Source organism: Lepidochelys olivacea, assembly GCF_965140295.1.
Source record: "Lepidochelys olivacea isolate rLepOli2 genome assembly, chromosome: 6".
Lineage (NCBI taxonomy): Eukaryota > Metazoa > Chordata > Testudines > Cheloniidae > Lepidochelys > Lepidochelys olivacea.
The window spans coordinates 88,913,616-88,929,869 of record NC_140416.1 but is presented as its reverse complement, the minus strand read 5'-3'; the positions used below and the strand labels follow the sequence as shown (position 1 = coordinate 88,929,869).

General features: G+C 47.3%; 1 protein-coding gene across 3 annotated transcripts in view; it reads right to left on the bottom strand.

Moving 5' to 3' along the window:
* The window catches only part of ADCK1 (aarF domain containing kinase 1), a 133,932-nt gene that overhangs the window by 22,556 nt on the left and 95,122 nt on the right, over positions 1–16,254 (bottom strand). For all 3 annotated transcript variants that reach the window (XM_084631478.1, XM_084631479.1, XM_084631480.1), the window contains 2 exons: positions 6,946–7,104; positions 2,968–3,126 (listed from right to left, as the gene is read on the bottom strand). In XM_084631478.1, coding sequence (XP_084487604.1) covers positions 2,968–3,126; positions 6,946–7,104 — 318 coding nt within the window. The remainder of the gene's footprint in view (positions 1–2,967; positions 3,127–6,945; positions 7,105–16,254) is intronic.

The window sequence follows — 16,254 nt, the reverse complement described above, 5'->3', positions numbered from 1 at the left end:
GTCACGGAAACCCTGGGAGACCCGTAGGCATCTCATTGCACATGTGACATTGTCACACAACCGCAAAAAACGCCACAGTGCTTTCTGCTCAAGCTGCAGTAAATTGGGCTGAGTGAAGTAACTGGCCCCAGTGTTACACGGAGACTCGGCATAACTGGAGTCCTAAACCAGCTTGGCTCCTTTTCCATAAGCACCAGCTTGCATCTCCTACCACGTTTTGTGCAGGCTGAGATTCCTGCTGTCGCCGAGCGAGCCAGATTGCCAATGCTCCCACTGGAAAGAGCTTCACCTCATGGCACCCTCCAGTAGCAGGGCTAAGTGGGAGCCACCTTAGCTGAATGGATACTCTACACTACGGAGTGGGCCCACTACCGTCCACAGCAAGGGTCCATGACCCTGAGGCAAGCCTGGGAGAGGGAAGCAGTGCTGCCCACCTAGTATGACTGAGGCCAGGGGAACCAGCCATGCCATTGTAGCTCATCACAACCCCTAAGCTGACTGCATTTGTTTTATAACTTCAGTTCTGAGGGGCAGTGGTAAGTGAAAGTGCCTCCAACCTCATCTGCTGCCCTCTAGAACTCCAGTTCTTGTTCTCCTCACAGGTCCATGAATACTCGTCACTCCTGACCTGCAGCCTTCCCTGCTATTCCAGTCCTATGCCCACCACACCTCAATCCTGTCCCCTAGCAGCCCCTGCTATTCTGTCCCGGGTCCCTTTCAGCCAGCTCTTCCAGGGCCCCTCAGTCCTGCTGTGCAATGCTCCCTACAGCCATCATGTGTTGGCTGCCTGGGATTTGAAGCCATATGTCCAACATGAAAGACAAGGGCACTTACACTCAGTCTCCCCTAGATCCATCCCATCTGGACTTTGATTATTTTGAAACTTGTCAGGAAGTTAAAAGCCCCACAGCCACTGGACACGGACTCCAAAATTAACAGGTTCCCAAGCTCCTGCAGTTACCTGCAGCACTAGCTCCTAAACACACTGATCCCAATGGCCTTAGAGGATTTCAATTCCAAGCTGACACTCATCCCCATCTTGAGATTTACAGTGGAGGGTTATAAGGGTTACTAAGCCCCATACAAGCATTTGGAGATGTGAGACAAACATTTTGGTGATTCTTGAATTACTCACAGATGTTTGGCTATAATGCCAGTGCATGGAAACAATTTATCTCTGGCTTTAAAAGCTCAACTGGGTTCACAGCAAAAATCCACTCCCTAGCTTAGTTGTGTGTTAAGGAAAATTAATGATACAGGAGCCCAAATCTCCTGTTGCCTACGTGTTGATGAACACATCTCAGAAACAGCAGGTCAGATGGGAGAATCCATTATTTAGCCATCTTGCCATCTGTTATTGTTACCTGTATAAATATCCTGACAGTTCTTTAAACCATGAGGACCTGATTGGCCATGTCCATGGGGATTTACTCCATAATATCCTACTTACACAGCGATGGACACAGCTCTCCAAGATGCATCACTTTTGATAAGCATCTCCTCAGCAGAATTGTTGGTCCTTGGTCTCCTGCCACCCCAATGTCCTACTGGGTTGTAACTGTGTCTAGGGAAAAGCAGTCACATGATGCCACTGAGCTCCAAAAGGATCGTCTCATGTCCACAGCCAGGATATGAGGAATGGCAGGACAGGCAGGAGGGACGAGGGAAGCAACACCCTGCAAAATCTGATGAAAACTCACATGGTCTTGGGCATCTGTCACTTCCACCAGGAAGTGAAAGGCAAAGGGAGAGAATTGTGCTGATGCATGCGTGCATATGTGCTTGTGTCATGTGAGTGCATTTGTTCGTACGTGTGTGTGTGTGCGCAAATGCATTTGCATGCCAGTGTCTGAGTGTGCATATGAAAAGGTGTGTTTGTATGCACATGTGGAAGCATGAGGATGGGCGTTGTGCATGCGCATTTCAGTGTGCGTATGTGGGGTGAATTTGTGCACACCCTGAACATTTCAGTGGGGAACCTGTGGGCGTACGCACATACACACATGGCTGTCTATATGGTGATGAGCATGAGAGGACTACGTAAGTGTGCATGTGGGCAGATAAGTGTGGTGGTTTTTGAGGAGACAGATGTGTGTGTTGCTGTAGCTGTGCATCAGTACATAGGGTGGACACAGTGTGTGCATAAGGGACTTGTGTGTTTGGCTATGGATGTGCACACCTGGAGAGGGGTTCTGTACGTACACTGGGTGATGAGGGTGTCTGTGTGCAGCGGGGGTGGACTCAAGGGGAAGTGTCCTTCCTCCCACTGCAATATGCATGGGCTCTCTCGCTCAGCATACCTGTCCCAACCTGACTTCATTAGTTACAGCCCAGCTCTTCTGTTTGAACTCCATTTCTAGCCCTTGCTTCAGAGGAAACCCAGGAAAGATGCCATCAGATGGCCCAGCAGCTAATGGCAAATTCACAGCACTCATGACGAGGCGAAGAATTGATGGAACTAATCTCCCTGGCCCAGGAGGTGACAATCTAACCCAGATGTGAGCAGGGCTGGCTGGCTCAGAGACGATGAGTCACAGGGTACAGGGACTTTCATCCCTAAATCCAAAGTTTGAACCAGCCCAGCGTGGTAGTGACAGAAAGCTGTTACCATCTGCCAGGTCTTCAGTGGCCTGCAGTATGAAAACGAGTTGGCGAGTCTCAACTCAGTTCCTAGCTGGTCTCAGCAGAGAAGCCCAGCACCGACTGGGCCATGGGAACTGAACTCCCCTCTCACTCCACCTCATTCCTCCAGGTCACGGATGAGGCACATTGATGGGCCTGATCGGGCCGTCAGTCTCCAGCACTGGTGATCCAGCACTATCACCAGCATTACATTCACTTCAAAACAGAAGATTGTTGCTATACATCATTGTCCTCCCGCAGTGAGCTGATGTGCCATCCCTGACTCCTGCCTGCGCATGCACATAAATTAGCACATACACGTGTGACATGCACGCGCTCTCCTACCTTCAGGAAATCAAAGTCCTTGAGCATGTGGGCCACCTTTTCAGCATTCCTCCCCTCATTGAGGAAATCCAACTCCAGGGGCAAATTCTTCTTAGCTTCATCCACCAGCCACATGAACTCAAAGTCTGGGAAGATCTGCTTCACGGTCAGCAGGAGAATCTGAAATCAAGAAAGTGACGGACCAGCTGCACCACTGCTCCCGAGCTGCTCAGCAGGCAGCATTACAGGACCCGGCAGCAATACACAGCTCCCAGCACCCAGAGCTGCACCTGGCTGCTTTCCTCTCCAGTCAGGAGCCCCTTGCTCTTAACTGAGGCTGAGTACAGCTCCCACCTTCAGTGCTCCGAACCTGGCAAGGGAGAGAACGAGTCACAGGAAGTGCTTGTCCCCTACCTACCCCTGTTGTCACAGGGCAAACCTGCTTTGTCCCACATTGCCTGAGGACCAAAAAACCAAACCGCTCCAAATACCTCTGGGGCTAATGCACTGTCATGGTGCAACAGGGCAATGCAATGGCCTTCTCCTGGAAGACAAGGTCTGGACTGCTGCACCCGCACTAGCTGTGACCAACATGCCTGCTGAGCTGTTAAAAGTCACCCAAGGGAAGCAGTAGGAGCCCCACTGCATGGTGCGTTTAAAACTAGACAAGGCAAAGCCCTGGAGGATAGGCTGTATGGTGTGATCACTCTGGTCCCTGAAGGGGTCAGACTAAGTGACCCATAAGGTCTTTTTTGAATGTCTGATTCCTGTGATTTGATGAATCACTGTTCAGTTTCATTTAATGGCCTTCAGCTAATGTGAAATAGGAACATCTAAAATAAGGCCTGTCACCTTTACGTTACTCCTTACGCTGCTAAGCAAGAACTTCGCGGACACAGGAAAATGCCACTGGGCAGTTCAGAAATGAAGGCCAATTTTCTTTACAGATAGAAGGCTGCAGCCCTTGCAAAAACACTCCCTTCGAGGGTCAGAGCCCACCCTCAGCTGTCCTGGGGTTTTGACTTATTAACCTGTCAGACTGAAATTGGCAATGCTGCCTAAGGGATCTGGATACCCAGTTCCCATTAAAATGAATAGTTACTGGGCAGTCAGACTCCTTAGGCGACTTTGCAAATCTTAACTTAAATGTTTAATGGACATTTCTGTTTACACAAATACTTAATAAAGTACAAGACCAGAAAGAGGAAATCTAGGGGGGCAAGTGATGGACAGTCCTTCCTAGAGGAAATAGAGGATGGCCCAGCAAGATGGTTCTTCAAATACAAGAGACTGCATTTGGTGGCATAATCCTAGTTATAAAATGTTCTAGCAAAAAATTCCTGTGTTCAGTTAAGGGACACAGTCAGCATAAAACTCAAGTAAAGCTGTGTAAATTGCTGCAGCTCTACTGATTTCAGTAGCCAACTGACAGCAGCTGAGGATCTGGACCCATATCTTTAAAAAAAAAAAATTCAGTTTGTTATTAAAGCCACCTGAGAGTCCTAAAATGAAAAGACTTTATAAAAAGTAATTCACTTTGCATGGTTTATACCATCTGTTTTGTTCTTCACTAAGCCAGGAAAATGAAAATAGACCCGTCTGTGTGTGAATCTAGACTGTTTCACTTCCTGGCTCAACACTGTGAGTTAGGGTTTCCTGCACTGCAGTGGGAATGTTTGCAACACACAGAAAAGCAGATACCATTGAAATGTAAAACAAAAATAAATTAATGAACCATTTCTGCTCCTGTTCAGCTGTGTGAAACCATTTATTCACACCCCCCTCCAACTTCTCTTATCTAAATGTCAGTCCTAAACTCAGTCTACGGTGTCCTTTTAAAAATGTAATCACTGGGTTTCAGATCTTATTGAATGATTTTCTCCCATTATGTCTGGGGGCATAAATTCTCTCAAAGTTATGTCACCCAAATGAAATGTAACCAGTGATCTCCGTGTACATCTGCACAAAAACTTTCCAGGGCTGCAGGATTACTGCACTAATGCTTGTGAGCCGAACATTTATACGCTGTTTTCTGCTTTTTAAAATAATGATTCAAGTCGATTTAATGACTTTAAAATTAACAAGGACATACTTAATAACAATTTGTCTGGCCCTTTTCAAGAGCTGTCTAGAATACAGTCCTGGAATAAGGTGGATGTAGGGACAGTTGAGTGGGATCTCCCTCTGGATTTATCAGGTGCTGTCCTGATTTTTAAAGAGTCAGCAATAATGCTATGGAACCCGCAAATAAAGGCAGTGAAATTGTAAATTTTCCATCCAGCTTTTCTGATTCTCTCTCATCACTCTCTGTAGGAGACTGTATCAATCAGTATTTAAATGGTCCTAAATGCGACCTCCTATCTAGTTGCAAAGTATGTGTAATTCTTAAAGGGCCAGATCCTCAGATGATGTAAATCAGCATGAATCTAAACAGAGTCTGAAAAAACCCATGGCAAAGGCCAGGCACAGGCACACAACCCTACAATAACAGCAAGCCAACGTGTGCAGCTCAGCACTTACAAGAAACCTTTCAAAAACAAGACAATATATGCCGGGAGCATTCATGAGCAACTGTACAGTAACAAGCACTAGCATTCACAACAACCTAGCACTCACAAGTGACCCTACAGTAATGTGAGTGCATACGTAACAGACGCTTGCTGGCATCCCTACTGGGACAAACCAGAGTATGTGAACAGGAAGGAGAATAATACATTTCAGGAAGGAAATAGATTTTTTTAGTTTCAAGCTTTCCAAAACAGAGAAGAAAGAGTCGTAAATGTATTTATTTAAATACATAATAGTCCAACCGGCAAAAAGAAATCCAATCCAGCACGTCACAGCTACACACTGGGGAATGTGCTGGTAACTGCCTATGTTAATGGAGAGAATGTGCCGCTGGGTATATCTACACAGCCCGCTGGCCCAGACTTCACAGCCCGAGCCGCAACTTCAAAGCACTGTCTACACAGCTATTTTTAGGGCCCTAGCGTGAGTCCCACTAATCCAAGTCTGTCCACCCAAGCTGGGAGGCTCACTCCCATGGGCTGTGTAGACCTACTTGAGGGTCTGGACCCTAGATCCTTCACACACAATTTCCTCTTGTCCCGATCTCACACTTTGTCATCTTTCTTGTTCTTCCTCCTGCCCTGACTCTACTCAGCCTCTTCCATGTGGTCCTGGACTTAAGCGAAGCATGCCATGGTCATCCTGGTAGCCTCTATGTAACTCACACGCAAAGTGCAGAAGAGATCTCGTCAGAGTGACTGATGCAATCAGAAATATCAGTCAAAGGGAATAATTTTTTCATTGTAACTCTTACAGCCCCGACTGCAAGGAAACCTGCAGGCTGAGCAGGTCTGACCATGCCAGGGGCACATTCCTCCTCCTCTTCGCTATTGCAACTCTCTGCTCCTCAGCCTGCCCAGGTCCTGCTCTCTGGACTCCTGAATGTGCAGGATGCCACTGCCCACTTTCTCACAAGCACAGGAGAACACAACCTCTTCATCCCCATGATCAGACAACTCTAGTTACTCCCCATGCATTTCAGAATCCAGTCAGAAAATGCCCTCTTTGGGCCAGATCCCAAAGTTAACTGGAGTTGGGCCAGTGTAAGGATTTCAGGACTTGGCCTCTTGTTTCTGAAACCTCCATGGACTTACTCAGGTCTTTCTCACAGACCTTTTCACTCTCTTCTTTTCCCCCTCCCCCCAGCTCCCTTTCTCCCCATCTGCTCATCCAGCACTAGACTCCAATCCCTCCATCCACACAATCTCATCCCTGACAGTGCAGCCCTCACTGATTTTGTGTTTTATTTTTGTAAGGCTCTAACCATATAATTTATCTTTGTAGAGCGTTTTGGGATACAGGGCGCAGGTCATTATGCTCATACCCCCATAGAGATCAGTGGTATCTACCATCTGGGTGAATCTGGCCCATCAAGGGCCACCTAGAGTGAATTTGGCCCAGCATGTTTGCACGGAAGGTGCTCTGGCTTACCTCCATCAACAAAATGTCCTTGGCACTTTGAGCCTGAACTTTCGGGTGCTGGACTTTCACTGCCACTGTCCTCCCATCCTGCAGCACCGCCTTGTGGACCTGGGCCAGGGATGCTGCTCCCAGGGGAGTGTCCTCAAAACTCACAAAGAGCTCTTTGATCTGCCAGGAGAAGAGGAAGAGAAGTGAGCACACTTGCAAGGATTAACAGAGCCAGTCCCACAGGGAAACCTCCTAGAGACTGAAACCCTACATCCACAGACCAGGTACAGCATGGGTCGTGGCTCTGCCGCTTATCCCTTCCATTCCACCCCTGTTCCTCATCCCTGACCTGATGGGGCCCCTCTAGAGCCTAGTCAGTACTTGACACCATTGTGGTGACTGCCAACAAGAAAGTGGGGGCTCCGACTGTGATGCTGCCAATTGTGAGCAGAACACCTGTGTCACTAGGCACTGGACAGAGACCCAGCAGTTCCTTCACACAAGATATTTAACAGCCAGCAGGTGGCAACGACTTTCAGTCACTGCTGATGCTAGCCCCAAGCTGTTTGTGTGCAGAATGGGGTGATTACAGTGGGCACCGGGCAGGAGTTGCCTATGCTGGGTGAGGGGCCAAACTGTCTGTCCCTTTACACAGAATTCCATATTTTTATTTAACATTACACTACATGGCACATCATAAGATCCTGAATACCTTGGTGGCACTTACATTGTAGAAGGGATATCAGAAGACTATCATGTGCTTTGTTAACGCCAGCTATGTCACCATGCATTATTAATTTGTGGCTGGCGGCTAGCTTGGCTGTTGGGTTACTGAACTATTGTTTGCCCTTCCATAGATCTGGGTTTCAAATATTTTTAGGCCACAGGTAGCTCTCCAAGGGGCATTTTCTCAGTCCCAAAATTCAGATGATTGACAGTCTCAGGAAAGGCCCAGGACAGGATAGCAGGGCATGTGGTGGGGCAGACGAGATGTGTCTCAGCAGCACTATGCGTGAGAGGCCCAGCATTGGAATAGCCAGGTGGGTTGTGGGTCAGGAGTAAGCCTGATCAAGTCTGTGGGTATAGGGAACCCAGGTTTGGAGCAGCTCTGGGATGGTGTCTCAGTTCAGGACAGAGATGCATCAGCAGAGCTGGGTGGGGGGTGCTTGCCCAACCTCTTTTTCCACTGTGCTTGGCTCGCACTAATGTGAACAGTGGAGAAGCACATAATTTATGGGGAGTGAGGGGGGAAACTGAGTGCCCCTGCATTTTTATCCCCTGCTGTCATAAATATAAAGGGAAAGGTAAACCCCTTTAAAATCCCTCCTGGCCAGAGGAAAAATCCTCTCACCTGTAAAGGGTTAAGAAGCTAAAGGTAACCTCGCTGGCACCTGACCAAAATGACCAATGAGGAGACAAGATACTTTCAAAAGTTGGGAGGAGGGAGAAAAACAAAGGGTCTGTGTCCATCGGTATGCTGCTTTTGCCGGGGACAGAACAGGAATGGAGTCTTAGAACTTTTAGTAAGTAATCTAGTTAGGTATGTGTTAGATTACGGTTTCTTTAAATGGCTGAGAAAAGAGTTGTGCTGAATAGAATGACTATTCCTGTCTATGTGTCTTTTTTGTAACTTAAGGTTTTGCCTAGAGGGATTCTCTATGTTTTGAATCTAATTACCCTGTAAGGTATCTACCATCCTGATTTTACAGAGGTGATTCCTTTACTTCTATTAAAAGTCTTCTTGTAAGAAAACTGAATGTTTTTTCATTGTTCTAAGATCCAAGGGTTTGGGTCTGTGGTCACCTATGCAAATTGGTGAGGATTTTTACTAAACCTTCCCCAGGAAGTGGGGTGCAAGGGTTGGGAGGATTTTGGGGGGAAAGATGTGTCCAAACTACGTTTCCCAATAAACCCAGATAAAAGTTTGGTGGTGGCAGTAGAAATCCCAGGGCAAAGGGTAAAATTCATTTGTACCTTGGGGAAGTTTTAACCTAAGCTGGTAAAAGTTAGGAGGTTTTCATGCAGGTCCCCACATCTGTACCCTAGAGTTCAGAGTGGCGAAGGAACCTTGACATGGTGGCAGAGTGGTGGGATTAACCTGAAATCCTTTTGAGATCAATTTGAGATTTTTTGAACCAGAAAAACAGATTTTAAAAAGGACATATTTTTTTTTCCTTTGGAGCTGCTGGAAAGGAGGTCCAACTGAAAGCAGCTAGTTTTTTCTCTGCTTTGGGGCCAGAGCAGAGAGAAAAGGGGATTATCTTCGTGAATTGCAGGTTTTCTTTGCCTGGAGGCAGAGTAGTTAACCTCCTGCAGGGAAATTCACAGTCTTCGCAAACCAGAGGTTTTTTTTGTTTTTCCCTAAAAGTAAATAGGGGGGTGTTCTACCCATTTGCCTGGAGACAAAAGTGGCAGGGTTTTGGGTTTTTTTTACGATTTTGGGTTTTTTTTTACAAGGAGCACAGGTTTGAAAAGGATTTTTTTTTCCTTTGGGCTGCTGGTAAGCAGGTTTCCAAGTAGTTGGAGGTTTTTTGCTTTGATTTGGGGCCAGAGCAGAGACAAAGGGAATTGTCTTTTTCTGTAGGCTGAGAATCACTATCAGAGAATAGGTATCCTATTCCAGCACAGCAAAATTTTACAGCCAAGTTTTGTTTGTTTATTTCTAAACCTCGGGTGTAAAGTTAGTTAAAAACAGAGAGGTTAGGATGACAGAATCCACGGCTCAACAAAAGCTGGAATTAGCCAGATTTCAGGCTGAAGAAAAACAAATGGAACATGAAAGACAGATAGAACTCATGCGGCTGGAGAAGGAGGTACAGGAGGCTGCCCACAGGAGGGAAATGGAGGCAAGGAAGCATGTGTAGGAGAAGAAGGAAAAAGAGAGGAAGCATGTGAAGGAGGAGAAGGAAAAAGAGAGGAAGCATGAACTGGAGATGGAGAAGGTAAAGGCTCAGCAGAATATATCAACAAACCCTAGCAATCCTTCTCCAGGTACCACTTCCCATCCCGGAAAGTTCCCCACCTACAAGGCAGGCGATGATACGATGAGGCAGGCGATGATACTTAGAAAACTTCGAAAGGGCCTGCCTTGGGTACAGCATCTCTACCGACCAACACATGGTAGAGCAGTGGACCCTTAGCTGAGGTGGCGGCTGAAATGCCTAAAGAACACATGAACAAGTATGAACTGTTTAAATACAAGGCAAGAGTCAGAATGGGAATAACACCCGAGCATTCTCGTTGGAAGTTCAGAGCCCTAAGGTGGAAACCAGACGTGTCATTTACCCGACATGCCTACCACATTATGAAACATTGGGATGCCTGGATATCAGGAGCAAGTGTTGAATTTCCAGTAAATTTGCCCTTCCTAATGCAAATAAAACAATTCTTAGAGGGTGTTCCTGAGGAAATAGAAAGATACATCCTAGATGGGAAGCCCAAAACTGTAATCGAAGCAGGAGAGATTGGAGCCAGATGGGTGGAGGTGGCCGAGAAGAAGAAAACTGGTCGCAGTTGGAGCGGAGACCAGAAGGGACAACCCCAGACCACACCCTATTACCAGGGGCCGCCCAAGGCCCCACCTACCTCCCAAAGAACCCTCCAGACACCTTATCATCCCACCACCCCGTTCTCCAGCAAACCACCTCGCCCCAGTGACCCGTCAGCTGGACGATGTTTTAAATGTAACGAGCCGGGGCATGTAAAGGCCAATTGCCCCAAGAACCCCAACAGATTACAGTTCATTGCACCGGAATCACACGAAAGATCCGCAGGCCCAGATACCTCCCAGATACCCTTGGAGTGGAGGGAAACTGTGAGTGTGGGCAGGAAGAAGGTCACCGCGTGGAGGGACACCAGAGCACAAGTGTCAGCTATCCATGCTTCCTTAGTGGACCCCAATTTAATCAACCCAGAGATCCAAGTGACGATTCGACCCTTCAAGTTCAACTCTTTCAATTTGCCTACAGCCAAGTTGCCTGTCCAGTACCAGGGCTGGTCAGGAACGTGGACTTTTGCAGTCTATGATGATTATCCCATCCCCATGCTGTTGGAGGAAGACTTGGCCAATCATGTGAAGCTAGTCAAGAGGGTGGGAATGGTCAGCCGCAGCAAGGCTAAACAAGCCGTGAGGCCTAGCTCTGTTCCGGAAACTTCTATCAGGACCCGGTCAGAGGTGATGGACCCGGACGCCAGGCCAATGTCTGCAATAGCAGTAGTAGATCCAGTCCCAGAGACCCAGACGAAACCAGTCCCAGAACCAGAACCAGCGGAACAACCAGCACCAGACCCATTGCCAGCACTGAATCCAGTATTTGCAACCTCAACACCAGAGGGCCACACCGAACCTGAACCGGCAGCAGCCCATAACCCTACACAAGAGGCTCAGCCAGAGCCTGAACCCCAACATAGTGTCCCAGTGGAGAGCGTTTCACAGTCAACGAAAACAGCCCCATCCCCTACATCGCTTCCAGAGGGACCAAGCATAGGTCCACAATCCAATGAGGAACTGATGTCTCCAGCATCAAGGGAACAGTTCCAGACCGAACAGGAAGCAGATGAAAGCCTCCAGGGAGCTTGGACGGCGGCACGGAGCAACCCACCGCCTCTCAGCTCTTCTAATCGATCCAGGTTTGTTGTAGAAAGAGGACTTTTATACAAGGAAACTCTTTCTGGTGGACACCAGGAAGACTGGCATCCTCAGAGACAGTTGGTAGTTCCAACTAAACACCGGGCCAAGCTCTTGAGCTTAGCTCACGATCACCCTAGTGGCCATGCTGGGGTGAACAGGACCAAAGATCGTTTGGGGGGGGTCATTCCACTGGGAGGGAATGGGCAAGGATGTTTCTACCTATGTACGGTCTTGTGAAGTATGCCAAAGAGTGGGGAAAACCCCAAGACCAGGTCAAAGCCCCTCTCCAGCCACTCCCCATCATTGAAGTTCCATTTCAGTGAGTAGCTGTGGATATTCTGGGTCCTTTTCCGAAAAAGACACCCAGAGGGAAGCAGTATATACTGACTTTTGTGGATTTTGCCACCCGATGGCCGGAAGCAGTAGCTCTAAGCAACACCAGGGCTAAAAGTGTGTGCCAGGCACGAGCAGACATTTTTGCCAGGGTAGGTTGGCCCTCCGACATCCTCACAGATGCAGGGACTAATTTCCTGGCAGGAACTATGGAAAACCTCTGGGAAGCTCATGGGGTAAATCACTTAGTTGCCACTCCTTACCACCATCAAACAAATGGCATGGTGGAGTAGTTTAATGGAACTCTGGGGGCCATGATACGTAAATTCGTAAATGAGCACTCCAATGATTGGGACCTAGTGTTGCAGCAGTTGCTCTTTGCCTACAGAGTGGTACCACATCCCAGTTTAGGGTTTTCCCCATTTGAACTTGTATATGGCCGTGAGGTTAAGGGGCCATTATAGTTGGTGAAGCAGCAATGGGAGGAATTTACACCTTCTGCAGGAACTAACATTCTGGACTTTGTAACCAACCTACAAAACACCCTCCGAACCTCTTTAGCCCTTGCTAGAGAAAACTTACAGGATGCTCAAAAAGAGCAAAAAGCCTGGTATGATAAACATGCCAGAGAGCGTTCCTTCAAAGTAGGGGACCAGGTCATGGTCTTAAAGGCACTCCAGGCCAATAAAATGGAAGCATCATGGGAAGGGCCATTCACGGTCCAGGAGCGCCTGGGAGCTGTTAATTATCTCATAGCATTCCCCACCTCCAACCGAAAGCCTAAGGGGTACCATATTAATTCTCTAAAGCCCTTTTATTCCAGAGAATTAAAGTTTTGTCAGTTTACAGCACAGGGAGGAGACGACGCTGAGTGGCCTGAAGGTGTCTACTACGAAGGGAAAAGTGCTGGTGGTGTGGAAGAGGTGAACCTCTCCATGACCCTTGGGCGTATGCAGCAACAGCAGATCAAGGAGCTGTGCACTAGCTACGCGCCAACGTTCTCAGCCACCCCAGGACTGACTGAACGGGCATACCACTCCATTGACACAGGTAATGCTCAGCCAATTAAAGTCCAACCTTACCGGTTGTCTCCTCAAGCTAAAACTGCTATAGACCGGAAGATCCAGGATATGTTACAGATGGGTGTAATCCGCCCCTCTGGAAGTGCATGGGCATCTCCAGTGGTTCTAGTTCCCAAACCAGATGGGGAGATACGTTTTTGCGTGGACTACCGTAAGCTAAATGCTGTAACTCGCCCAGACAACTGTCCAATGCCACGCATAGATGAACTATTGGAGAAACTGGGACGGGCCCAGTTCATCTCTACCTTGGATTTAACCAAGGGGTACTGGCAGGTACCGCTAGATGAATCCGCCAAGGAAAGGTCAGCCTTCATCACACATCTCGGGCTGTATAAATTTAATATCCTCCCTTTCGGGCTGCGAAATGCACCCGCCACCTTCCAAAGATTTGTAGATGGTCTCCTAGCGGGATTAGGAGAATATGCAGTCGCCTACCTTGACGATGTGGCCATATTTTCGGATCCTGGGCAGAACACCTAGAACATCTACAAAAAGTCCTTGAGTGCATAAGGGAGGCAGGACTAACTGTTAAGGCTCAGAAGTGTCAAATAGGCCTAAACAGAGTGATTTACCTTGGACACCAGGTGGGTCAAGGAACTATCAGCCCCCTACAGGCCAAAGTGGATGCTATCCAAAAGTGGCCTGTCCCAAGGTCAAAGAAACAGGTTCAATCCTTCTTAGGCTTGGCCGGTTATTACAGATGATTTGTACCGCACTACAGCCAAATTGCCGCCCCACTGATAGACCTAACCAAAAAGAAACAGCCAAATGCTGTTCAGTGGACCGAAGAGTGTCAGAAGGCCTTTAACCACCTTAAAGCGACACTCATGTCTGACCCTGTACTAAGGGCCCCAGACTTTGACAAACCGTTCCTAGTAACCACAGATGTGTCCGAGCGTGGTGTGGGAGCAGTTTTAATGCAGAAAGGACCTGATCAAGAATTCCACCCTGTAGTGTTTCTCAGCAAAAAACTGTCTGAGAGGGAAAACAACTGGTCAGTCAGTGAAAAAGAATGTTACGCCATTGTCTATGCCCTGGAAAAGCTACGCCCATATGTTTGGGGACGGCGTTTCCACCTGCAAACCGACCATGATGTGCTACAGTGGCTTCATACTGACATGGGAAATAACAAAAAACTTATTCGGTGGAGTTTAGCTCTCCAAGATTTTGATTTCGACATCCAACACATCTCAGGAGCTTCTAACAAAGTGGCTGATGCACTCTCCCGTGAAAGTTTCCCAGAATCAACTGGTTAAAATCGTCCTTGAGATGTGGAAAATACTGTTAGTCTTTATAGTACTTTATAGTATAGTATAGGACTTGGTACTATATTTAGAGATGCATGTGTCTTATTAACTCTGTTTTTCCTAGAGCTCCAGGAAGAAATCCCAGCCAGCGTTTCACCCTAGCTGAGATTTGGGGGGCGTATCATAAATATAAAGGGAAGGGTAAACCCCTTTAAAATCCCTCCTGGCCAGAGGAAAAATCCTCTCACCTGTAAAGGGTTAAGAAGCTAAAGGTAACCTCGCTGGCACCTGACCAAAATGACCAATGAGGAGACAAGATACTTTCAAAAGCTGGGAGGAGGGAGAGAAACAAAGGGTCTGTGTCTGTCGGTATGCTGCTTTTGCCGGGGACAGAACAGGAATGGAGTCTTAGAACTTTTAGTAAGTAATCTAGTTAGGTATGTGTTAGATTACGATTTCTTTAAATGGCTGAGAAAAGAGCTGTGCTGAATAGAATGACTATTCCTGTCTGTGTGTCTTTTTTGTAACTTAAGGTTTTGCCTAGAGGGATTCTCTATGTTTTGAATCTAATTACCCTGTAAGGTATCTACCACCCTGATTTTACACAGGTGATTCCTTTACTTCTATTAAAAGTCTTCTTGTAAGAAAACTGAATGCTTTTCATTGTTCTAAGATCCAAGGGTTTGGGTCTGTGGTCACCTATGCAAATTGGTGAGGATTTTTACTAAACCTTCCCCAGGAAGTGGGGTGCAAGGGTTGGGAGGTGGCAGTGGAAATCCAAGGGGAAAGGTAAAATTCATTTGTACCTTGGGGAAGTTTTAACCTAAGCTGGTAAAAGTAAGCTTAGGAGGTTTTCATGCAGGTCCCCACATCTGTACCCTAGAGTTCAGAGTGGGGAAGGAACCTTGACACCTGCTTTTTAAAAGGTAATGAAAAATGGGAACTGCCACAAGATGGCAATTAAATATGAATAAAGCCCTTCTAAACGGGCCTTCATGCAATGCGTTAAACAGAAATTCTTTATGCTGATGGAGAATGGGGGAAACCACTGTCCCAGGAGCAGCTTGTTCCCTGATGCAGCTGCTGAGAACAGCAACCTCCCTCCCACTCCCTGCGGCATCTTCCACTAAAACTACGGGTTTCAATTGTATTCAAAGGGAGCTTCAGCCGCCTCACTGGGAAGGCACCTTTTTTTAATTTATTTTATTCCTTTTGGTCCTGGCGGCAAAACCAATTAAGTAAAACAACTGCATTTAAAAATAAGTAGTTATGTATTTAATTCCAGTGGGTCCACAATTCAAACTTATCAAAATTCCTCTCTCCAGATGAAAAAAATCAGGGTTCTTTCTTTCTTTTCCTTTCTTCCTTCCCAATAATTCACTGGATTTGGAGTTTCTGACTTCAGATTATTTTAGAAAACTAAGCCCTTGTGAGGGGGACTGGATGGTTCTGGGGAGCTCGGTGGTCCAGTATCATACTTCCAGCCACACCGGACAATATCACTGGTCCATCTATTATTGAAACAACATCGTCTAGTGATTAAAACACAGGAGTGCGGGTCAAGTGGCCTGAATGTGGTGTTGAGACACATTTGGGGGGACAGTATGTGGTATAAATTTGTATTGACCCTGCCCAGATGGTGCCTGCCCTGTGGTTTTAGAGGCCTTTAGTCCCCTGGGCTCTCAGCCCAGCCACTTTTGCCAGCATCGAATACACTCTGAAAATAAAAATACCAACATAGGCTCCTCCCAGCACTAATGGCTGGTGTGAGGCATATATCCCCTGCTGAGCCGGTGGTTTCCCACTAAATACGGTGCACAGACAGCTGCTCCCATGGAATCTCTCAGACAGAAGGGTCTCTTTTTATAAATAGCCTGAATTGCTATGACCACCCAGCACAGGGAGATCCAGGCTAGCCACAGTGGCCAGCTGAGCTTGTTCAGGCAGAAAACCACAGACATACACACACACATGCATGCGTGCACTCTCCATGCTAGGGCAGCACAGGGAAGAGCTCAGACGTAGCAAGAGAATTGAT